The sequence below is a fragment of the Brugia malayi genome, assembly GCF_000002995.4.
Source record: "Brugia malayi strain FR3 genome assembly, contig: Bm_v4_Chr4_scaffold_001, whole genome shotgun sequence".
NCBI lineage: Eukaryota > Metazoa > Nematoda > Chromadorea > Rhabditida > Onchocercidae > Brugia > Brugia malayi.
The window spans coordinates 12491776-12516968 of NW_025062478.1; the positions used below are offsets into that span (position 1 = coordinate 12491776).

The window sequence follows — 25193 nt, forward strand, 5'->3', positions numbered from 1 at the left end:
TATGTTAAACTAGGAAATAGGCCCTAACAATGTCAAATTTTGTTTCCATTTAATGCTAATACTATTTAAAAACATAACTTCATTTAAAAAAAAAAAAAAAAAAAACAGATATTTTCAATTTTATTGATTGTTTTATATGCATTTTTTTGGGAGGGATGGTCATGTTGCGTTTGGTCAGTAATAATAATAAAATAAAATTTTAAAGAAACTTTGTTATTATAGTGTGACCATTTGAGAGTGCGCAAGACTTACTAAGAAATTTGCGAAGAGGTTGTGCTTTTCTTCGTTTCTTTTAGACATAATTTCAACGCGAGAGAAATTAGAGTCGGATGAGATGCGCGAAATATATTGTGGCAGAGAGTGAGAGAATGCGGAAATAATCATTTGCTATTGAATTCAGTGATTGAGAGTAATGTTAGTTACTGCATGCAATGGAATTGGCTGTGGTCAGATTTTTGTTTCTTTTCTCCAACAATTGGTATTATTGTGCGATTGTGCATTAAATGTTTAATTAGTGCTTAATTAATTAGATTAGTGCTTAATTAATTAGCAATTAGTACTTAATTAATTAGCAATTACAAAATATGATTTATTTATATATGTATGATACATTTTTGTACGTTTTTGTTTACTGAAAGTTTCATTTTAATCGATGTATAATTGTAATATATAGAATTGCATACTTATTTTGTTATTGTTTGTTTGAGGAAAGTTCATATTTAGATTGCTATTGAAATTTTTTTTTTTAATTTCAAGAATTACAAATAAAGAAAGGTATGAAGGTAGTGTAATTTTTACTGATATAATCGGGTGACATTAGATCATTTAAGAGAATATAAATTTAGTCACAAGCACATCGTGTGTTTCTATTTGATATACTCTAAAGTTGTGTTGCGACTTTAAGGAGTTATGTCAACCTAGCTTGTGTTATCCTCTTTAAGTACTATAATTTTCTTTTTTTTTAAATACAAGTTTAAAAATTACAGATGACTTTATTGGACAATGATCATTTCCTGGTAGAATTAGCAAAATTATTTCAGAAATGTCGAACTTCCACTCAACATACGATAACTATCACGCTGAAGCATTGTAAGTAATTGTACTGTTTGTTTGATGAAATTTTAGATCCTTGTTTCTAGATGTGCTGATCGATAAATGTTTTCGTGTACAACTGAACTTGCATTTATAAAATTGTTTTAATATATACTTTTTGATGATAAAAACAGTTGAAAAGTGGCTTAAACTACGTAACAAAATTTTATCTACCTTACTTGAATAAGTTACTATTAGTGTGTTAGTGTTTTGCAATTAATTTTATCAATTTACTTGTCCATATTTACTTATTCATTAATGTTTTAATTAGTTGTCTTCAGATGATGGAAGGACGAAACCTTATCCAAGAAATGAAGCGCAACAATCGTTGAAAGGCGAAGATCTTTGTCTGTTTCGAGCAAAATTTGGTGATAGGAAAATTAGTACTGTGGTGAGGATAAAGGAATGATTAGGAACATTGACTTTGCTGTTTTTGTGAGGAGATGAATTTTACAAATATGTGTAGTACAAATAGTCCAATTTATTGTTGCTTATTCATTTTTTTTAAAAATTCTTGATATAAATTTTCTCTATTTTAGTTGATGTAATTTTAAAACTATTGAAGATACTAGAATTCACCGAAATGTAAAGGGGAACTATGTATATTAATATTTATTTATCCATTTATTGTCTTGCAGGTTCATGCTAAAGAAGTGAATAAATTCCAGTTGGCATATGCTGGTATTTTAAAAGCAAATATGGATAACTTGAAGAAACGTGAGCGGAGAACAGCGATAGAAACGAAGACTAATTCAATAAATGCAGTAAAAATTTAATTAACTCTTATAAATTTGACCATTATAATTGTGAATCGCATATGTTTCTTGTTTCTGAATGAATTATCTAAGTTATGGTTTTTTTTTTCTTTTTATTGACATGAAATAAGGTAATGGTTTCATTAAAAAGTTTTTCTAAAATTTCTGTAAAATTTTGGTGTTAGGTATGATTTTTGCATATCTTCGTTTTTTTGGCTGTTTAATGGTCATGTAATATTATATAATAAAATAATCATTTCACTAAGTGAATGTCACAGAATCAATGTTTTCATAGTAAATAAAGCCAAGTTGACGTGTTTTGCAACAAATGGCTGATTTACTATTCCAATCTTATTTGTAAAGCAAAGCTCATATTTATTATCTTTGTTGAATGAAAATAAAATTTTATCGTTATTCGTAAATAATTGTTCATTTATTTTCTTCCTTTTTTCTACCATTTTAAAACAGACGGACACTAGCTAATTTATTCATGAAAAGGAGAAGTTCAAATTCGTAGAGATAGTGATTTTTTCAAATATAACTTTATAATTGAATTCTAGATGTGATACTTGAACATTGGTTAATTAATTAAACCTAGAAAATGAGTTAGTTAAGCTTTTGGTAATAAAATAATATTTCATAATATTGGTAGCACAACTTTACAGCAGATGGTAGCACATTTGCTGAAATGGTGCAACTGTAATGTATCGAAAGTTCCGGAAAGGTTCATATAATTTTTGTTAAGATTTTACCCTATTTATCCACATAATTTACAAGAGAAAAAGAAAGTAATATTATTTGACACATACAATTTGAATAGTAAATTATTGAATGTGTTATGCTATTCATAAGTAATGGAATTTCTGTTTATTCGTTCTAATCGATAAAATAATTTTCTTTTTTTGCAGCAAGGGAATCACTTTTTCTTTCATTCTTTTTTTTTTTTCTTTCTATAGCATAATAATTTAAGATTTAATTTTGCTTCAATCTAACTTTATGGAAAGATTTTTTTATTCTTACATTTACTCATAAAATGATAATTACAGCATAAAATATGAAGAAATAATTATTTAAATATAAAAAATGAATGTACGTGAGAAAATTTATGAGACTTTTTGAATTTTTCCTTTTCATTTGATCATTTTATGACATTCCACAAATTATTGCCATATTTCTCTCATAGTCTTCAACATTCCAACTATTTCGTATATGATTGATTGCTTCGATTATTTTTCGAGCATTTTGTTCAATCTCATCAATTTTATCCTTACCTTTAATAATTTCTCCTGGAAATTGATCATTTAATTCATAGAGTTTTTTCAGGTACAATTTAATGTCGTCGGTAAGTTCTGTAAGTTTTGTTCCATTGCCATTTGTACTCTTCTGAAACAATAATAAATTTTTTTTGCATTGATTAGGAAAAATGGAAGAGGAAAAAACATTCATCATTGTTTCTCGAGAAATGAAAATTTTGAAATGGGTAATTTAAATTATATGATTAACAAAAAATGATTAATGTGATAATTTCCTTCCTGTAAAACTTCCAAAAAACATTGTCAACTTTTAGCGTTACTTTCCTTCGGTATATTTGAATGTTATGCTAATCATAAATAATGAAGAAGTCTTTGTTTTTATTTGTTTTAATTAGTTTTAAATCATATTGTTTAGGTTTCTATCATCAAATTTATCAAAATTTTGTCCTAAGCATACAGAATCTTAAGTATTTTTTTTTTTTTTTTTTTTGTATTTAATTCTTATTTTATGAAACAATGAATTAATTAGTCTCAAATCATATTATTTATTGATCAAAAATTTATGTAATTCATAAAAACTTTGTATTTGCTTCTTTTTTCCTTTCTTTTTTTTTTTTTTTTTTGGATATTGAATTACATTTTGATACATTTTTGTTTACCATCATAAAGCAAATTGAAGGTATCAAAGTAAAAGTTTCAAATAACTGACAAAATTATCTCAATTTTGGAATATTTTTTATTGCTTTAACACTAAGAAATTTATTTATCATTCTCTTTTCTAATTCTAGCAATTACTCTAAAAATTAGTAGCAGAATTATTTTCAACTAATTCAAAAATTATTAAACTTTTATTATAAATTAATAATTCTTCCCATCTATATGTGTGTGTGTGTGATTACCTATTATCATCATTATCAACTATCAATCAGATCAAACATAACTGTTACTGTTAACTGCTACAAAGAATGGTTGATATTTTGTTGTTTTACAAATTTCATCAAAGAATAAATTAATAAAAATGAATATTTATAACAGGTATTGAGAAGTATTAGCAAATACAATAAGATATATTCTGCAGAAGTTGTTATTGTTCGAGTTGAGTGAATGTAATTATAACACTTCCTAATTCCTTCAAAATATTTATTACTTTTTTTAATGTATTTTCTTTTTTTAAAAGAAAAAAAAAAATAAAATAAAATTTACCTGAATATTTGCTTCATTTATTTGTGCAGCAATGAAACAATAAAGCATCAATAAACAAAATCTTTGAACACAATTCATCTTCTTTTCAATTCGAAATAAACTTTTTAATTTTCTCTTTGTCTTTTCTTTTTTGGCCCTTAAAATTTCTTTTTTCTTTTTTTTTTTTTTTCTTAATTCTAGTAAATAGCAAGCAATTCTGATTATTTCGTATACAATTTAATGCCATAGAAATTAATTAGTTTAAAAATTGCTTTAACCATCCTAATTAATAGATATTAGAATTTATAGATTTCTTTATGGTGGTGTAAAATTGGTTGAATTAGGTACTTGAAAAATATTAATTGAATTGATTGCTTAATAAAAATAGGAAATAAAACAAAGAAGCTTAATGTGGTAACAATTAATCAATCTAAAGGATGAATAAAATAAAAAGTAAAATGTGAAATATACATTAATTTTAAAACATTCCAACAATAATCATCCAGCATTAGATTTACTAAATAAAATATCACTAAAAAAAATGCTATAAATGAAATGAAATTTTCATTTTCAAATTTATGTTTATATATTTAGGAAGTCTTATAGCAATGTTATTTTACAAAAATGGATTACAAATGATGCTTAAATTTTGTAATAAAATTTTTGTTTAGAAATTATTTAAAAAAAAAAAAAAAAAAAAAACGAAAAAGTTGCATTTTTTTTCTAAAATAATAGTTTAAATGAAAAAAAAATAAGAAATAAAATTTGAATATTTGATAGTATTTTAATAATTTTAGTTTAAATGAAAAAAAATAATAAAATTTGAATATTTGATAGTATTTTAATAATTTTAACTATGTAAACAATATACGAACATAATATATGCACCTATTTATATATTTTTATTCATATATAAATACCGGATTACCGAATTAAATGTGAAACAATTTGAGTTCCTTTTTACTATCTGCCAATTAAGTACAAATTGGACAGGATATTTTGTAGAAATTATGAGGGAATTAGCATCAGACTATTGTTATAAATTCATCCAACAACAATGTTAATAATTGAAGATGGTCTATTTTAGCAATGAATTATTTTAAAATTATAATTGTAATCCATCTGTCAAGTGGCTACGCCATTTTATAAATTTGTATTTTCAAAATTTTACAATTGTTTCTTCTGATGCATTAAAAAGTGAAAGTGAAAAATGAAATAAATAAAAATATCGCAAATATGTTCAATTTTATAAATTATCCATTTTTCAAAAATATATTCTGGAATTTTCATTTTTAAAGTATATGTAAATGCGTTAAAAAAAATTTTCTAATTATCTTTTTCTTTTTATTAGGTATATTAGTATTTGCTGAATTTATAGCAATGTAATAATAACTTATTCTATCAGATTTGCTATTATATTGAATACATTTCTTTTCATTTTCTTTTTCATATATTAAATTTATAAATTTCAAATTTTTTAATAGCATATATAAATTATATGAACAAAAAATTATAAATTGTTTACACCTAGTTTGAATAAACTTTGAAATCAATTTGATTCCCATACTGTTGCTATTATTATTATTACTATTGTTTTAACTATATTATTATTATTATTATTGTTATTATTATTATTATTATTATTATTATTATTATTATTATTATTATTGTTATTATTTGTAATAAAGAAAAGAAAAGAAAAGAATTTCTTATATTTTTCCATAGAAATAAATACACCGATCGATCACTGCGAATTTAGATTGCCAAGATGATTTGTTGTGTCTAAGCTAAGTGATTAAGCACACTTTAATGATAATCAAGATAACGCTTCAATATTAAGAAAATCATTTTAAAATCATTGTACTAAAATTATTTCAATTGATTTTATCTATTGAATTATTGAAATTTTATGTCTCCAATTGCTGTATTATGTTTAAAGTAAGCTAAAATTATAATATTAATATTATTTCAATTGATTTTATCTATTGAATTGTTAAAATATTACTTTATGGATTTACTTACTCTCATTTGCATATATAATTATAATTATAGTAATATTTTCATTATTTAGAATTAAGCAGTTTCTTTTTTTTTTGTTAACTTCGATAATTTATGGCTGATTTCATTAATTAGTGATATATTTTTTAATTGTTTACAAATTAATTACTTATACTGAAAAAAAAAAGGAAACAAAAATTTTATTTGAATCAGACAACAACCTTTTTTATTATAAAAATTAAAAAAAAAATAGCGGTAAGCGTAAAATTACGGCGGAATACAATAGAGCAAAGATAATAAATTTACATCATTGTTAGATGAATTTTTACTTAAGGCAATAAGGTATTATTACTTTTCCTTCATTGCATACAATAAAAATTTCAATTTTACAACAAATTATTAAATTTATAATTTCATTTAATTTATAATAATTAAATTTACAATTTCATTTAAATTTATAATTATTCATTGAATTATTATTTTACAGTAGATTGTTATTGTCTTTACAGGAAAAAAAAAATTAATTATTTGTTGTATTAATATTGTTAGAATGATTTTGATTAAATAACACCAAATAAAATCATAATAAAATTATTAATGATATTTTGCATAAAATTTAAAAATGAATAATTTTTATTTTTATCATTTTATTAATTATAATAATAATGAAATTAATTAAGCAATGAAATATGGCGCTGAAAGCAATATTCCGCACGATGAAGCAATAATAAATATTGTAAAAATATACAAGCATAAACGATCAACAACAATTGCTGCAAATTTCCAATTATTTGCTTTTGCATCATCTTTTTCTGCATCCATCATACGTTTAGTTATCATCTAAAAAATTAATTAATTGATTAATTAATTAATTAATTAATTAATTTTTTTAGGTAGTCCGTACTATTTTATAAACAAACATTATTCTTGCTTCTTCTGCTTCTTCTTGTAGCATTTTCTTATTAATTTTCATACTTCTTTTACTTCTTAAAAAAAAAAAAAAAAATGAATTCTTCTTTTTCTTTAGAAGAATTATTATTTGGTTCTTTTATCATTCATTATCATAGTTATCATAGTATCAATCAATAAATTAATTTACTATAATCTATCGTAGTGCTATATTTCCATACTTTATTTTGTTAAATTTTCAAAATTTACTTTCAGTTCTTGATAAATTCGTTGTAAAATAAGCAAAGTGGCCTGTTGGCCAACATCGACGGATCTATTTGTATGACTTAATGTTGGCCCATTAAATACTGTTGAAATTGGGCTCTTTCCATTGCAAATACCACTCATATACTGACAAACTCGACATTCAACGTCCACTGAATTAGATCTGAAAAAAAAAAAAAAAAAAAAATTTTGTAAAATAATATTTCATTAAATTCAATTATAATTTTTTTTTTAAATAAATTTATTAAAACTTGGTGCTTTCTAAATTTTCTCTAACATTTTTTTTTTTTTTTTTTTTTTTTTTTGTTGAACAAGCTGACGAAAAAATATCTGAAACAAATTTATGCAAATTTAAAAATTTTTTTCTTTTTATTTTTTTCAACATTTCTACAGTGATAAAAAAGAAAAAGAAAAAACAAAAGACGACGTAAATTATAAATACTTAAATAAGTTTGACAAAAGAAATTAAATGATAGGTAAACATTAAATACCTAAATAAATATCCAATATTTAAAGAAAGCATAAAAATAATAATTAAATAACAAAATAAAATATTAAATATCTGAGTAAACATTCAATACTTAAATAAATAATAAACGTAGTAATAATGTAAAATTAAATTTTGTTTTACATGCTTTATTTCATAAAATTTTACACCATATATTTTGATTTTTTAGCTAATTTTCTTTTTTTTTTAAATTTTATTAATTAATTAAAATAAATATATAACCTTGAGCATGACTCAGCTTCTTTAATATTTCTCATCAGTGATTCACTATGTGGTGTTGTTGTTGTTGGCTTTGTGCATGGAAATAATGATGGTAGAGCTTTCCAGGAGAGATGAACTCCTGGTCGATTTATTCGGAGTAAATATGGTAGCCAATAAAGTAGTAATGTCTTTGTCTGATATTATTAAAAAAATTTTGTTTATTTTTGGAAATTTTTTAAAAAAATATTTTTTTTTTTTTACTTAAATTATAATTTTTACAAGGAATAAACGATTCATTCATTCATTCATTCATTCATTCATTCATTCATTCATTCATTCATTCATTCATTCATTCATTCATTCATTCATTCATTTCATTCATTCATTCATTCATTCATTCATTCATTCATTCATTCATTCATTCATTCATTCATTCATTCATTCATTCATTCATTCATTCATTCATTCATTCATTCATTCATTCATTCATTCATTCATTCATTCATTCATTCATTCATTCATTCATTCATTCATTCATTCATTCATTCATTCATTCATTCATTCATTCATTCATTCATTCATTCATTCATTCATTCATTCATTCATTCATTCATTTCATTCATTCATTCATTCATTCATTCATTCATTCATTCATTCATTCATTCATTCATTCATTCATTCATTCATTCATTCATTCATTCATTCATTCATTCATTCATTCATTCATTCATTCATTCATTCATTCATTCATTCATTCATTCATTCATTCATTCATTCATTCATTCATTCATTCCATTCATTCATTCATTCATTCCATTCATTCATTCATTCCATTCCATTCATTCATTCCATTCCATTCATTCATTCCATTCCATTCATTCATTCATTCATTCCATTCATTCATTCATTCCATTCCATTCATTCATTCCATTCCATTCATTCATTCCATTCCATTCATTCATTCCATTCCATTCATTCATTCCATTCCATTCATTCATTCCATTCCATTCATTCATTCCATTCCATTCATTCATTCCATTCCATTCATTCATTCCATTCCATTCATTCATTCCATTCCATTCATTCATTCATTCATTCATTCATTCATTCATTCATTCATTCATTCATTCCATTCATTCATTCATTCATTCCATTCATTCATTCATTCCATTCATTCATTCCATTCCATTCATTCATTCCATTCCATTCATTCATTCATTCATTCATTCATTCCATTCCATTCATTCATTCCATTCCATTCCATTCATTCATTCCATTCCATTCATTCATTCCATTCCATTCCATTCCATTCATTCATTCATTCCATTCCATTCATTCATTCATTCCATTCCATTCCATTCCATTCCATTCATTCATTCATTCATTCATTCATTCATTCATTCATTTCATTCATTCCATTCATTCATTCATTCATTCCATTCATTCATTCATTCCATTCATTCATTCATTCCATTCATTCATTCATTCCATTCCATTCATTCATTCCATTCCATTCCATTCATTCATTCCATTCCATTCATTCATTCCATTCCATTCATTCATTCCATTCCATTCATTCATTCCATTCCATTCATTCATTCCATTCCATTCATTCATTCCATTCCATTCATTCATTCCATTCCATTCATTCATTCATTCCATTCCATTCATTCATTCCATTCCATTCATTCATTCCATTCCATTCATTCATTCATTCATTCATTCATTCATTCATTCATTCATTCATTCCATTCATTCATTCATTCATTCCATTCATTCATTCATTCCATTCATTCATTCCATTCCATTCATTCATTCCATTCCATTCATTCATTCATTCCATTCATTCATTCCATTCCATTCATTCATTCCATTCCATTCATTCATTCCATTCCATTCCATTCATTCATTCCATTCCATTCATTCATTCCATTCCATTCATTCATTCCATTCCATTCATTCATTCCATTCCATTCCATTCATTCATTCATTCCATTCCATTCATTCATTCATTCATTCATTCATTCATTCATTCATTCATTCATTCCATTCATTCATTCATTCATTCCATTCATTCATTCATTCCATTCATTCATTCCATTCCATTCATTCATTCCATTCCATTCATTCATTCATTCATTCATTCATTCCATTCCATTCATTCATTCCATTCCATTCCATTCATTCATTCCATTCCATTCATTCATTCCATTCCATTCCATTCCATTCATTCATTCATTCCATTCCATTCATTCATTCATTCCATTCCATTCCATTCCATTCATTCAGTCATTCATTCATTCATTTTTCTCTTCGTCAAAATTAATATAATAAACAAAATGTCATTTGTTTATTATTTGTTTTTCTTTTAAAACTTTTAAAACAAAAAAAATTTTTTTTTCTGTTTCTTTTCTGTAAAATACTAACCAATGTACCCATTTCATGTGTTTCAGATGTTCGATAATGCAAGTTTAAAACATAAACGGTAAAAACGGTTGATGCCGTAACAACGATCATACAACAAGAAAAGAATATTCCTAAAATTATTATAAATAAGAATGCAAAATTAATGTTTAAATAATTTTTTTATTAGAAAAATATATATGAATAATACATTAAAATATTTTAAATTATTTTCAAAAAAAGAATGAATTTTTAACAATCTGTAGCAATTTCATTTAAAATTATATCTCAATAACAAAAATCTGATCAAAGAATTTCATTAATTGAAAATAACTTTTGATAGTTTTTAAGCACTTAAAACTTAAAGATAATGATAATTCTGATAACTAAATAATAATAATAATAATGATACATTTTGTTTGATATTAATAAGTATTAATTTGTTTCCAATTAATTTTTCATTTACCATACACGAAATTAATCTATGTTTCACTTAATTAATTAATTAATTAATTAAGTAAGTAATCTATTTAATGTTTAATTTAAGAAAGAATAACGAATTTGGTTATTTTATTTACAGCCCTTCTTTTAAATTCTTTTTTAAAATTAAGTGTCTCATAATTTATAATTTATTTTATTTACTAAATTTAGCTTTTTTTTTCTCTCTCTCTCTCTCTCTCTCTCTCCTTCATGAATTTACATATTTTCCTGGAATATAAAATAAAATAATAAAAATTTATATTCGCTTTGTATATTTTCATCTAATTATCAAATAAAAATTGTAAAAAAAAAAAAAAAAGAAGAAAAAATATTGAAATGAAAATATGTAACCTAAAAGTGGCACTGCTTCTGAGGTTGGTGGTGACATCTCGGATACAACGCTAAGGAAAAAGCATATTGATAAGAGCACTGTTATCTCTGCAAAGAAAAGAAAATTTTTTTTTTAATTTTTTGCATAAAAATTTTTATTGTAATATTAATAAATTGAAATTTTCATTTACAATAAATTTGACATTTTACTGTTAAATAATATAAACACAATAAAATTGATTAATTTAACTTAGAATAAATTTACATTCAAAGTTTTTCTATCATTTATAAATACGAAAAATTGGATAAAACTTTTTATTTTTCCTTTAATCATTATCTATTATCGATATTTGGAAGCGTAATGTTTAAGTTAAATCGATAAATTATTTATTAATGTCACAATTTCTTGTCCAAGTAGCAAAATAAATATTTAAAACAGTAAAATTTTGAAATGCTATCATATGTGTTTAGATTTTATAAATCTTTGCATTAATTTCACAAATTAATGAATTATGTCCTTTTATTTTATTATAGAAATAATTTTTATGTTATATTTTTCGAGAGAAAAAAAAAAAAAAATTGAAGTAATAACTAATTTTGAGAGAACGAATATACTTTCTAAAACTTAAACAATTTTATTGAAGCTAAAGCATTTTAATGTATAATATATGTCACTGAATATATCAACAATAATTGATTCATTCAATAATTAATCATTTGGCAAAAAAAAAAAAAAAAAACTGATAAATTATTTAAATATTTAAAAAGTATACGCAAAGTGATCTTTTCACCAGCATCAGGTGGCAGTGTGAAACCGAGTAATGTCATCATTGTTGTTAATATGCAGGGCATTATTAAGTTGAAACCTAAAAATTTACAAGTTTAATTAAATTTAATATTTCTACAAAATATACTTTTCTGTTTTTTATTTCGAAGAATTTTTTTTTTTTTTTTATTTTTCACAAATAATTTTGATATAATCTAAAAAAATTTCACAAAATTTAAAAATTGATAATATATAATTAAAATATCAAATACCATAATATAATGTACGACGTCTTAAATGCAAATAAAATTTGAGGTCAGGATATGGTTCGGGACAACATTCATAAAATTTCACTGTTCTTGATACAGTTGTCACTGAAAGCATAATTATCAATTTTTTTTTTTTTTTTTTTTTCATCTTTTAAATTTTAAATTAAAGAGAAAAAAAAAAATGGCTAAATTTGAGATAAATTATTCCTACTATATTTCAAAGATTATCATTTATTTTCTTTTCCAAATAAAATTATTATTTGATGCTTACTGGGTAAAGCCCATTCACCGCTTGGCATATATTCAGAAATATCAAAACCACCTTTTCCAGGTTGTAAATCTAATTTATCACCATCATATGTCCATGAACCAAACTGAAATTTGTTTACTTTATATTCATTTGTTATTTTATGTGATAAAATTGAATTAATTATACTATTTATCAAAAAAAAAATAAAATATTTTTGAAAAAATTTACATTTGCATTTGTGATTTTTATGAAGAAACTGATATTTTGTGGAATGTTTTTTCTTTATATATGTGATAAAAAATTCTTTTAATTAAAATTTATCAATCATAAAATGAAAAAAAAAAAAAAAAAAAAAAAAAAAGAACAAAGTGAATTCTTTTTAATATTATATTTTATTAATCATAAATAAATTATCACACTTAAACAAATTGTTTATAATTTTGATCAATAAGCCATCTCTGATGCATAATGATTTTTGAATTGCAAATCAATTATGATGATATTTGATATAAAGTTAAATACCTGTTAAAAAGATAATAATTTTGAACATTTCAAAACACATAGTGGTACTTAATACAAAAATTAGTAATTTTGAAATTGTAAAATAGTTTGAATAATGATAAATTATTATTATTATTCGATAAATGAAAAGCATGAAAAGAAAATGAAGGGAAATGGAAAGCTTAACCGATGATATATTGGTTTCTTCACGATGAGCAAACCATCCATTCCTTTTCCTTCCCCTAACCCTCATCTCATTTTATCGAATTTAAGTTTAACTGATATGCCAAAAGATTTTTAGGATAAATATACATTCAAATCATAAATCATTGTTAAATATTATTCGTATAACTTTAAACACTCAATGAAGACAAAAATGATGAGTTAAACTGCTTCTAATATGAAATTTTTATTGGAAAATATAATAATACGAAATACTGATTAAAACGAAATTGGGAAAAATATTTTTTGAAAATGATAAATTAATCATTTTAGAATATTTGTATGATATAGATGAATAAATTTCAGAATAATAAAAATAATAATTGGATTAATTAAGTTGATTTAATTTAGATATAAAAAAATTTCGCTCTAAAAAAAAAAAAGAAGTCAGCTATTTTAGGATTTTATTAAATAATAAATTATTAATCATTTAGCAGAATATTTGATAAATTTTATGATGGTTACTGATTGCTTAATTAGTTTTAAAATAATAAATGATAAATTTCACCTGTAATATACAGTTAATCATTTTTGGTAATTTATTTTGATGATCAGATAAGTAATTAAATAGATTAATTAATTATAGCTAATCTAAGAAAAATTCCTTTCCCATTTCTAATATGAAAACTAAAGCAGTTAACATTTAAATAAATTGCTAAAAAACTAAATTGGAAATCAACTTTACCAATTATTTTATGTGAAAACACAATTTGAAAATGTGCTACTTGAAAAAAAAAATTTAGTTCATTTTAAAATTGCAAAAAAAAAAAAAGAAAATATTTGAAAAGATTTTAAATTAAAAATATAATTTACAAACATCAAAAAAAATTATTCTATAATTCATTACAAACAAGCAAAAATGATTAATTAAAAATCAAATTAGTATTAAATTGAGCAATTTTTCGATCAAATATTTTCTTTTTTGTTTCACATTTATTCGAAAATTATAATTTAAAAAAAAAATGAAATGAAAATTTCTTATAAATTACCTTAAAGAAACAGCGCTGCTCATCAAACGGAAACCATTCGATGTTAATTTTACAACTAATTTTAAAAATAGCAGGTGGAATCCATGAGATATCACCCGTATTGTAAACAACCATATTAGTTGGATAGGTCGAATCAAAATTTGCATCTACGCTGTAGTAATTAATACTTTATTAATATTAGTATTAGTATTTACTAGTAATTGCTTGTATTTATTAATATTCCTTTAATAAATTTAACATATTTATTAATAAAAAGAAAAAAAATTTTTTTTTTTTTAAAATCTTCTTTAATTACTTTTTTTAAAAGAAAAAAAAACAGAGAAAAATTAGAAAAATAAAAGTAAAAAAAATGTTAATTAATGGGCAGAATTTAAATTTAATTACAAATTTATAAAAATAATTTCTAATAAAAAAGTAAACAAACATCTTAAAATAGAAATAGATATATCATATATGAATTTAAAAAAATTTATATTTGATTTATTATTTGTATTTAAAAATTTGTAAAAAAGGTTAAAGCTAAAAGGTTATCCATATAAAAAAGAAAGGAAAGCAAAAACTTATGCATAAACTTATTTGCTGATATTTGATAATAGTCAAGAGTAGTGATAAGCACTTATTGTTATCACTAGTGCAACTCAAAATGTATATTAACTTTACTGATAACAATGATATGATATCATTTAACTTAGTGTTATCATTTATGTAAAATCAACAAAAGTGTGACCCATAGTATAATTTAGCATAAATTTCATACTATTTCAATTTCTTTTTTCTTTTTGTTGTCTATTTTGTTAACTAAAAGTAACTCACTTTCCAATCAATTACTTTAAGTAACATCCCTACCTATTATAAAGTAAAACATCTGGTTTCCAAATTTTGCCAGCTGGAAAACGAACATCCGTTATATTTCCGTATTTATTTTTGTCCCATCTAAGTTTATAATCATTCCATGCCTTCAAAATAAAATTAATTGATTAAAAAGTAGAAAATATAATATAATTTAATTTGTTCATTTTTAAATTTTAAATTAAATCAATTACAATTCAAATTTGATATGCCATTTGCTTCATCTTTTTCATGTTTTTTAGTAAATTCATCTCAATGATACATTAAAAATTAAAATATTTAAATTAAGTAATATGCAATTATTCAAAAATTTAACTTACAAAATCAAGCCATGCATTAACATAAACAATTTGATTCTTTTCGTCAACATCAATAATTTGTTGCAATGATACTTTTAAATAAACCTAAATAAATTAAATGAAAAAAGTCTAAAATTATTATCATTATTATTCACATTATCACTGACATAAATATGATAGTAATATCAATGATATGATAATATTTGTTTATCAAAATATGTATACCATAAACTTTTTATAAAATATAAACAATTAAAAACAAAATTAATAAAAGCGAACTGCGAATATAAGAAATAAATTGAAATTGATATAAACAAATAAATAAATTGCAAATAATATATAAGCAATATTGTCTGCACATTAAAAAACAAAAACAAAAAAATTAAAAAACTAAAAAATAAAAAAGAAAACGATAACCAAATTTAATGCAAAAAAAAAAATAGTAATCAAAAAAATAATATGTGGGTATTATTGTTTTGTATATTCAAAAAATAAATAAATAAATAAATAAGTAAACAAACTGACCACAACAGGTTGTGAATGATTTTGCACCGGGCGCTCTAAGCTATTGTAATTTTTCATTAAATCATCATAAAGTCGTCGTTCATGATAGCTACCAGTAGCAATCATTGGTTGAAATGCGATTAAATAAAAATATCGCACTAATAAACAATTAAACCACAATTGTAACATCCGGTTAAACGGTTTTTTAATTTTTGGAATTTCCTTCTTTCGTTTTTTTTTTTTCTCCTTTTTTGTCTGTTTGTTTGTTTGCTTGCTTGTTTATTTGTTTTGTTTGTTTACTTGTTGTACAGTTAGCGGAATGATAAATGTAAAGGAAAGATAAAACAGTAGGAATTTGTTTATCTTTGGAGCACCACTTTTTGCTTCGTTCCTTCTTATTGTCTAAACTAAAAAATAAATAAAAGATTTAAAAAGAAAGAAAGAAAGAAAGAATATTTACATATGTCATTTTGTTAATTTCTAATTTTTACGCGTAAATAATTTATTTTATTTACATACAATAATTAATAGCTAAAATTAATTTTTATTAATTATAATTTTAATAACATTCTAAGCTTTTTCTTTATTAAAATTTATTATAAAAGTTGTTGTCAGCTGGTATTTTATACATATTTACTTATTACTAATAGTATATGAAAGCTTTCAAAATTAATGAGAAAAAAAAATGAGTAATTTTTGCTAAAATTTTTGAAAAAATTGTTAATTTTTTTACAAATTTCAAAAAAAAATAAAAAAAATCTTTTGCAAATTTTTTCAGAAAAAAAAAAAAAAACAATAATTTTCTTTTGAAAAAATTTTCCAAAAAAAAAAAAATTTAATTTAAAATTAGCAATATTATCAACAAAATTAGCAAAGAAAAACTAAAATGCACACTTTAATGATACTTAAAACAAAACAGTTTGAAAATTTTAACACTGATTAAAAGTAATTAATATATAATATATTAGTGTCAGTTGGTATTTTACACAAACAAAAAATCTATAAATGAAAAAATAATTATTTTTGAAAATGATAAAAATTTTTTTCTTTTACTTTCTTAACTTTATCAATTTACAATTTCTGATCGAGTGTACATTTATTGATACATTATAAAACAGTTATCAGTAATTATTAATCAATAATCATCACTACTGATATCACTACTGATAATGCTTTATTAGATGATAAGAATTAAAATTAATTATCAATAACTCATTATTCATTTCAAGAGGAAATGATCATTATAACAACTGTTTCAGCAATTTCATCTGATCATACCGCTATCGAATTAAAATTTATAGATTGCTCATTTCAATTTTCAAAAACATATCATTTTATCGATATTAAATATTTATTTATTTGTACTCACTTAGTTGTTTACTTTATTTACTTAAATATTTACCACAGACTATTTGAAAAAAAAAAAAAAAAAATTTCCAAAAATTCATCCCAATATTTGGTTACAATTTAATCAAACTTAAATTTATTATACATCCATAAATATTTGTGTATAAATTGAATTTTATTGCATCGTAAACATTCAATATAAATTGAGTCAAAAATTTTTCAGCGTTATAAGAAGAAAAAAATGATGCAAAAAATTGATATTTATTTATTACTTATCGATTTATTCATTGATTTATTTGGTTATTTACTTATTTGTTTACTAATTTTTGTGCATTTTATTTATTTATTTTTTTCCAAACAAATATTTTTGTTAATATCATCCATCAATTTTACTATGAAATTCATCCGTATTTTTCTATAAATTAAAACTTTAAAAAAAAGAAAAAAGAAAAAAGATGCATCTGTTTGTCGAAGAAAGAAATATAAAAGTTAAAATAAGATTTTTTGGAAAAGAATGAAACGAATAAAACTTTTCAAATATCACTCAATAAGGTATTAAGCAGAAGAAAAGAAAATGAATGAATAAATTTTAGTTTTCCAATTTTTTTCATTTTTCGTTTTCTTATTTAGTATCGTTTAAAATTTCTAAATTGTTCGATGATATGGCAAAAAAAAGAAAAAAAAAAAACTGAAAAAGGAAATTGTATGAAAGAGACAAAAAAAAAAAATTGGTTTATTCATTGATTTAACATTTATTTTTTAAGTAGTAAATAAAATTTGAAAATTTGTACAAATTTTAATTTGACAAATGTTCGTTTTATCGTTTTTTATTTTTAAGGAAAAAGAAAATTTTAACAAAAAATTACGATTAATAATTTTGATTATTTAATTTATTATAATAATTTTGATTTCTAAAAAAAAAAAAAAAAAATACAAATCTATGCTAATTATTTATTTGCTTCAATCATTCATTTAATTATTTGCAATATAAAATTACAAAAAGTTAAATATAATTAACTTTAATTTTCATTAACTATTAGCTGATTTATAGTAAACAATTACAATTATGCAAATATGTCCTTATTATTAAACTAATAACTTTCTATACTTTCCAAAAGTAAAGTTAAAAAACTGAGTAATTAATTAAAATCATTCAATAAATACAATAGCATATTAAAAATAAATTACAAAATAATAATACGATCAGTTCTCTTTGATTTTTGTTTGTTTTTATTTTTGATAATTAAAGTTTTTTTTTTTTTTTTTTTTTTGTATCACAGATTTATATTTGCTTTGGAATAATAAGAAAAATAAATGGAAAAATGCTATAAAAGCTGACAATTGCGCACATAAATGAAATTTGTGGTATTTTTCTTTTTTTTCTTTTTTTTTTTTTTTTGAAATATTTTTCGTAGTGGCAAAAAGGGACGAAAAATTAGACATAATATTATTTTAGAGGAAAAAATGAGGAAGGAGCAGAATATGAGAGAAAGGTGAAAATTATAAATATAACAAAACATTTATTATGAAGTGAATATAAACGTGAAAAAAAGCGTAGACGTAATAATTGACGTGCAATTTTCACGTATGGCAAATATTTCATTCACGGATAGGTAATATTTTTGTAACCTTATCATTTCTTAATTTGAACTGATAAGAAAAGATGGTGTAAATGATTAATTTTTTAAATTAAAATTTTTGCTTTTAAAATTCGAGAAATTTACTTTTCTTTTATTTGCTAAGATTTAATAAATTAATTGTTGTATTAAATATTATTTATTAGTAAGATAATATTAATGCATCAAATAGTAATGAAATATATTGTTAAGTTTAATAAAAATAAAAATACAATAATTTAATTGCTTAATTGATTGATTGATGATTTGATCATTTCATAGATTGATTAATTGATTAATTAAATAATTAATTAAAATAATGAAAAATTGATTATTAAAAAAGGAATGGAAGCAAATTTTCATTTCCTTTATGTGTGCAGAAAAAAAAAAAAAAACTAAATAATAACAACATTTGGACTAATTTAAAAACAAATGTGCATAAAAAGATGATAATAAATAGATCAGTAGATAAATATAGATTAACCCATTGATTGATCGATTGATCGATTAGTTGGTTGATCAACTAATCGATGGATGAGAGTTAGTAAAAGGAAAAGGAAAAGTATTCAAACTGACCAAATGCTTTTTTTTTTTTTATTTTTTTTTTCTTGCTAATCAAATAATTTGCTTTAAGGAATTTCAATTTACAAAATAAATTACATTATCTACTTACTTTATAAAAAATAAGTTACAGATATACATACTTTACAAAAATAAGTTACAGATATACATACTTTACAAAAATAAGTTACAGATATACATACTTTACAAAAATAAGTTACATTTATACTTACTTTATAAATGATTGTACAACATACTTACTTAATATAATAAAAATTATACGATATACTTACATATATATAGCAATATGCTCTTCTACTACTTTGTTATTAAATAGTTTATCAAATTTTTGCATCCATTTTAACTCAGCGAGACGATAGCTTATTAAATGATAAATAGATTTTACTCTTTTTCTTTCTTTTTTTTTTTTATAAATAACTGTTAGTTTTATGCAATATTGAAGCATAGCTATGTTAATTAATTAGAATTATTTTTTATTATCATAAATAAGAGCTAATTTCTCTCTGATAAATCGCGGGGCACATTCAAGGGGTAGCACTGCTGGTTTAAAAAGGGTATTTAGAATAAAAGTTAAAGTAAAGTTAGGAGACAAAAAGTCTTATCTCTACAGTAAAGTTAATCGTAGGTGTGAAGAAAGTTCTGGCTTATTTGCTTATTTGCTTATTTGCACTAATTATCAACCAATACTGATTCGATGATTATATTTATTGAACAAATATTGCAATAAATTATGTAATTTTCTAAATAATTTTTGAAAAGAAATTAGACAAACAATAAATAATTAAAGCTAAAGAGAAAGAAGGAGTAGTTTGTTCAGAAATGTAAATGAAAAATTGATAAATGATGTGATGTGGTGGGTTGGGATGAGATTTTATTTTTATTTTTATTTATTTATTTATTTGTTTGTTTGTTTGTTTTTTTTTTTTTTTTTTTTGATGAATGCTAAAATATTATAGCGAAAAGCTAAACTAGTCTTTATTTATTAGCTTATATGAGTATTAATTGTAGCACATTTGATTTTAACTGTTTTCTTTTTACTAAAGTAATTTTGATATATTTAAAATTGCATAATAATAATAATAATAATTTAAATTAAAAAATATTTTCAAAAAGTTATTAACAATTTATAATATGATCAACTGATGCATTTTAGTTTGAATTTAATATGAACTGAATTAAATTACAAACATATCGAAATGTCATTAGGAAGTTTAAATTTAAAACTCAGTTAGTTTCATTAAAAATTTTTTTTTTTTGTTTATGATTATAAAATGAAAAGGAAATTATTTTTATTTCTGCGTTATTCTTTTCATTATAATTTCATACCAAAATATTTTCCACTTTTTTTTTTTTTTTTCTTTTCAAAAAGAATAACATTTCAGTGCACTATGAAATATGATAATATGTCTAAAATGAAATAATTAAAATTCATTTCATTAAAACAAATATTATAGCATTCAAATGATAAGTTAATTAATTAATTAATTAATTGGTTAATTAGTTAATTAACTAATTAATTCACTCATTCATTCATTCACTTTTTTTTTTTTTTTTTTTTTTTGTTTCCATTTTCTTTTTATTACACTTTTTTTTTTCTTATTTTGAAATGAAAAATATATTTGAATTCAAATTGTTGCATAATTTGCATATATGAAAAAGTCTAAATGAAAAGACAAAGAAAAAAAAAAAAAAAAATGAAAAGATGAAGAAATGAATAATTTAGTTCTTATGGGTAGGTGGATGAGTGCTTGGGTGGGTACTTTCTAGAAAATAAAACCTTTTTTGATCATCTCTTCATCATTCTATCATTTGCAAGAGAGAGAGAGACAGAGGGACAGAGAGAGAGAGAGAGAGAGAGAGAGGGGGAGAGAGAGGAGAATGAAAATAATAGCTGATCATCTGTCAATGTGACAAATATATTCCAATCCCAGTTGATTTAAAATTCCAATGCCTTAAGCCTTTTTTTTTTTTTTTGTTCCTTTTTTCATTTTTTTTCTTTGTCATAGCAAAACGATTTGCTTCCATTAAAGTTTCCTAATATTTGCTTATTTGTTTGTTTTTTTTTCTTTTGTTGAATTTAAAGAAAAGTTAAAAGTTAATTTTTTGTTTCATAGGAAGAAATAAGATTGCTGTTATTGTTGTTGTTGTTATTGTTACTGTTGTTGCTATTGTTGTTGTTATTGTTACTGTTGTTGCTATTGTTGTTGTTATTGCTACTGTTGTTGCTATTGTTGTTGTTATTGTTACTGTTGTTGCTATTGTTGTTGTTATTGTTACTGTTGTTGCTATTGTTGTTGTTATTGCTACTGTTGTTGCTATTGTTGTTGTTGTTATTGTTGTTGTTGTTGTTGTTGTTGTTGTTGTTGTTGTTGTTGTTGTTGTTGTTGGAAATTAATATTAAACAATTTAGTGAATATTTGAATATTTTTTAAATATTTAAATAATAAGTTGTTTTTTTTTTGTTGAACTAAAAAAAAATATGAAAGTGAATTTTTTTTTTTTTCATTTATTTGAAAGGAAAAAATTAAAAAACAAAATTCTTTTTCGTTTTGGTTTATTGCTATTATTTATTATTATTGAAAATAAACAATTTTAAATATCAAAATTTTCAGTATTTGATTGTTAAAATAGCAATTAATGAGTGTTATTGTTGGCTTTAATGGTGACATTTTGTTGTTTAATTGTTTTATTGTTGCAGTAATTCTTTATCCATTTTAATCGATGAAAAATTTGTAATGGAAATTAAAGAGGGACGGACAGAGAGAGAGAGAGAGAGAGAGGGAGAGAGAAGCAAACAAAGAAAGGATGAGATTCATTAATAGTTAATGATATTTTGAATAATTTGTTGCATAAATTATTGTTAATAATGATTAATCTAAAAAAGTGAAAAAACTTTTCACTTTTTCCACTTTACAATATCCAATAAAAAATTTTGTTAATTTTAAATTTACACTTTTATCATAATTGCTCGTAAATTTTTTTTTTTTTTTTTTTTTTTTGCATTAATTAAATTTTAAATCGTTTTTCAGATAAATCAGCAGCGGCAACAAAATATATATATATATATATATATATTGAATTAATAATTATCACTTATTGTTCAATTATTGCTTAGTTATTTGAAACTTCTATTTGACTTTTCCATTACAATTTAATTTTTAATTAGAATTAATTTTTAATTAAAATTAATTTTTAACGAGAAATGCACAAAAAGAAAAAGAATGCAACTCATACAAAAAAATTATTCCAATATAATTCAATTATTAATTGATAAAATATTCCAGTTTTTATTTCTTATCCGTAATTATAATTATGCAAATTGGATTAATAAAGATAAAGAATGAATAATAATTAATAAATAATGAATTTGTATTGGAATTAATAAATTTAAAATAATCTGCTGCAAGCAATAGCAATAGAATATGTAAAAAATTTAACAGAAATTAAGGTAAAGGAAGAATTTACATCCTAAAATTATATCTAAACCATCACACCTAACCTTTTTCTTTTTTTTTTTCATAATACTATTAGCTTTTTTTCTGTGGAAAAATTCCATATGACAAGCAGTGCCAATTTAAATTTCAAATTGTCAATAAACAAATTTTCTGTTTTTCTTTTCATTTCTCAATTTTTTTTTGTTTTCACTTTCATTTCATTCCAATTATTATTAGCATTAATTATTTCAAGCCAACAAAAAACAACAAACTTTTTGTTTGCATTGTTTATTAGCTAATTCAATGATAGTAAATAAACAAAAGTTAAACAATAAATAAAAAAAAAACAATAAAAGTTAGATAAATAAAAATTAAATAAATAAAAAATAATTCCATCAATCCTTTTCAATTCTAATTGTTGTTTAATAAAAATAATTAAAAAAAAATAGAAATAGCAAATATAATATTAAATATAAGTATAGTATTAATTAATATTAATATAAATAAACAAATCTGAGAGTGAGAAAATGGAAGTTAATTAATTATTTTACTCATTTCCAAATCTTTTATTATACTTTCTTTTTCTTTTTTTTTGCAGTTTCACTATTTTTCTTTTCTCAAAACTTTTTCAATTTATATTATACAGACAAAAATATTTTCAAAAATATAAAAATACACTGATAGAATTTAGCATATTTGCAACTTACAGAAGCAATTGATAATTAAAAGTAAAATTCACAAATTTACAAAAGTAAATTCAATAATTTATTAATCAAATTTGAAAAAATGATTTTTAGTGAATGATATGTTGTAAAAATTATTTCAAATTTCTAAGTATTATAATTTCTAAATAAATTTTTTTTCTTTTTTTTTTCCTTTCACGAAAATAAAATATTTTGAAAAAAAAAAAAAAAAAAAATACAAACAATTGATAAAAATTTTTTAAAATAAACACATTTAAAAAGAAAAAGAAAAATTTTTGCCAACATTTATTACTTTTATTAAATCATAAATTAATAATAATAAATTTAAACAGTGAATAGTTCGATGATATTAAATTCTTTGATAACTGACGAATTATCTGAATGAAATTTTGATGAACAGTTGCTCAATCAACTATCAAATTCTCATGAAACAATGATATCAATGTTATCATTGATATTTCAATGATAAGTCGAGAATGATAATAATAATAATATTAATAATAATAATAATGCTGAAATGAAATGATATGAAAAAGAAATGAAATGAAAATTATTCAAATTTTCAAATTGCTTTAATGAATTAAATTTTAATCAAATACTAATCTATTTTCTTAACATTAGTAATTCACCAAATAATTTTATTTATTTGGCAATGTTTAATCAATTAATTGAATAAGAATTAATTGAATATGCAAAAATTTATTTGACAAACATATTTTTGTGCAAAAGATCGAAGAAAAAAAAAATTAAATCTAATTTTTTCAAATTTATAGTAAATAAATTCTATAAGAATCAAATTTAACGAAAAAAAAGAAATGGAAAAAAATGCAATATTTAAATATAAGTATAATAAAATGTAATTTAAAAAATTTCTTATGCTAATTTTTTTTTGATGAAAATTTGAAAGCATTTTTATGAGATTATTATAATAATTATAATTAATAAATTCATGGACAAATTCATTTAACTATAAAATTAAAGTAATAATAATAATAACTGTTTAAAATCTGATGGATAATTTATCAATTTAAATCATTTGAATTACACTGAAACATTTTCCACTTATCAGTGATATGAATCGAAAATTAAAAATGAAAATCGATTAATCAAATATATTTATTTTTAAATTTAAAAAGAAAAAAAAAAAAAAAAAACAAAATAGTATAATTTGATGAAAGTATTTATTCAGCCATTTGCAAAATGATACGAATGAAAAATGAAATTAAAATTCATTTGTCAATCATTTAGCATCAATTCATTTATTCTTAAATTTACTTTTGCGCTTCACTTTTACGACAATAAACATTAAATTTTAAAAGATAAAAAGAAAATTAAAAAAAAAAAAATTTTTTTTTTCATATTTTAAAGATATGAAATTATTAAATATAGTAATGCTCAATTGACCTTAAAATTAATTGCATTCATTTTAACACTAATAAATGTTAATTAAAAAGTTTTAAATTGTATCTCAAAAAAACAATTTGAT

General features: G+C 21.8%; 4 protein-coding genes across 5 annotated transcripts; 2 read left to right on the forward strand and 2 right to left on the reverse strand.

Annotated features, from left to right (window-relative positions):
- Nucleotides 1–986: 986 nt before the first annotated feature.
- On the forward strand, nt 987–1868 carry Bm3580 (Uncharacterized protein; the record flags this gene model as incomplete). 2 transcript variants are annotated; one of them, XM_043082544.1, is made up of 3 exons in its annotated part: nt 987–1089; nt 1374–1483; nt 1731–1868. In XM_043082544.1, the coding sequence occupies 3 exons, from the start codon at nt 987–989 to the stop codon at nt 1866–1868; spliced, it is 351 nt and encodes a 116-aa protein (XP_042938478.1). The 2 variants fall into 2 exon arrangements, with proteins under 2 accessions (XP_042938478.1, XP_042938479.1); XM_043082545.1 differs by having other exon boundaries at nt 1374–1439; nt 1731–1741.
- A 1122-nt stretch (nt 1869–2990) lies between these two features.
- On the reverse strand, nt 2991–4381 carry Bm4 (Uncharacterized protein; the record flags this gene model as incomplete). The annotated part of the gene is made up of 2 exons (XM_043082546.1): nt 2991–3230; nt 4304–4381. The coding sequence occupies 2 exons, from the start codon at nt 4379–4381 to the stop codon at nt 2991–2993; spliced, it is 318 nt and encodes a 105-aa protein (XP_042938480.1).
- A 2574-nt stretch (nt 4382–6955) lies between these two features.
- Bma-acr-16 (Uncharacterized protein) lies at nt 6956–16213 on the reverse strand (the record flags this gene model as incomplete). Its single annotated transcript, XM_043082547.1, has 12 exons — nt 6956–7120; nt 7439–7616; nt 8184–8356; nt 10590–10699; nt 11397–11483; nt 12149–12241; nt 12414–12515; nt 12682–12784; nt 14373–14523; nt 15219–15328; nt 15542–15625; nt 16046–16213. 12 exons carry the CDS (start codon nt 16211–16213, stop codon nt 6956–6958), a joined length of 1524 nt encoding a protein of 507 aa, XP_042938481.1.
- A 5096-nt stretch (nt 16214–21309) lies between these two features.
- Nucleotides 21310–21964, forward strand: Bm852 (Uncharacterized protein; the record flags this gene model as incomplete). Its single annotated transcript, XM_043082548.1, has 2 exons — nt 21310–21325; nt 21684–21964. The coding sequence occupies 2 exons, from the start codon at nt 21310–21312 to the stop codon at nt 21962–21964; spliced, it is 297 nt and encodes a 98-aa protein (XP_042938482.1).
- Nucleotides 21965–25193: the final 3229 nt, after the last annotated feature.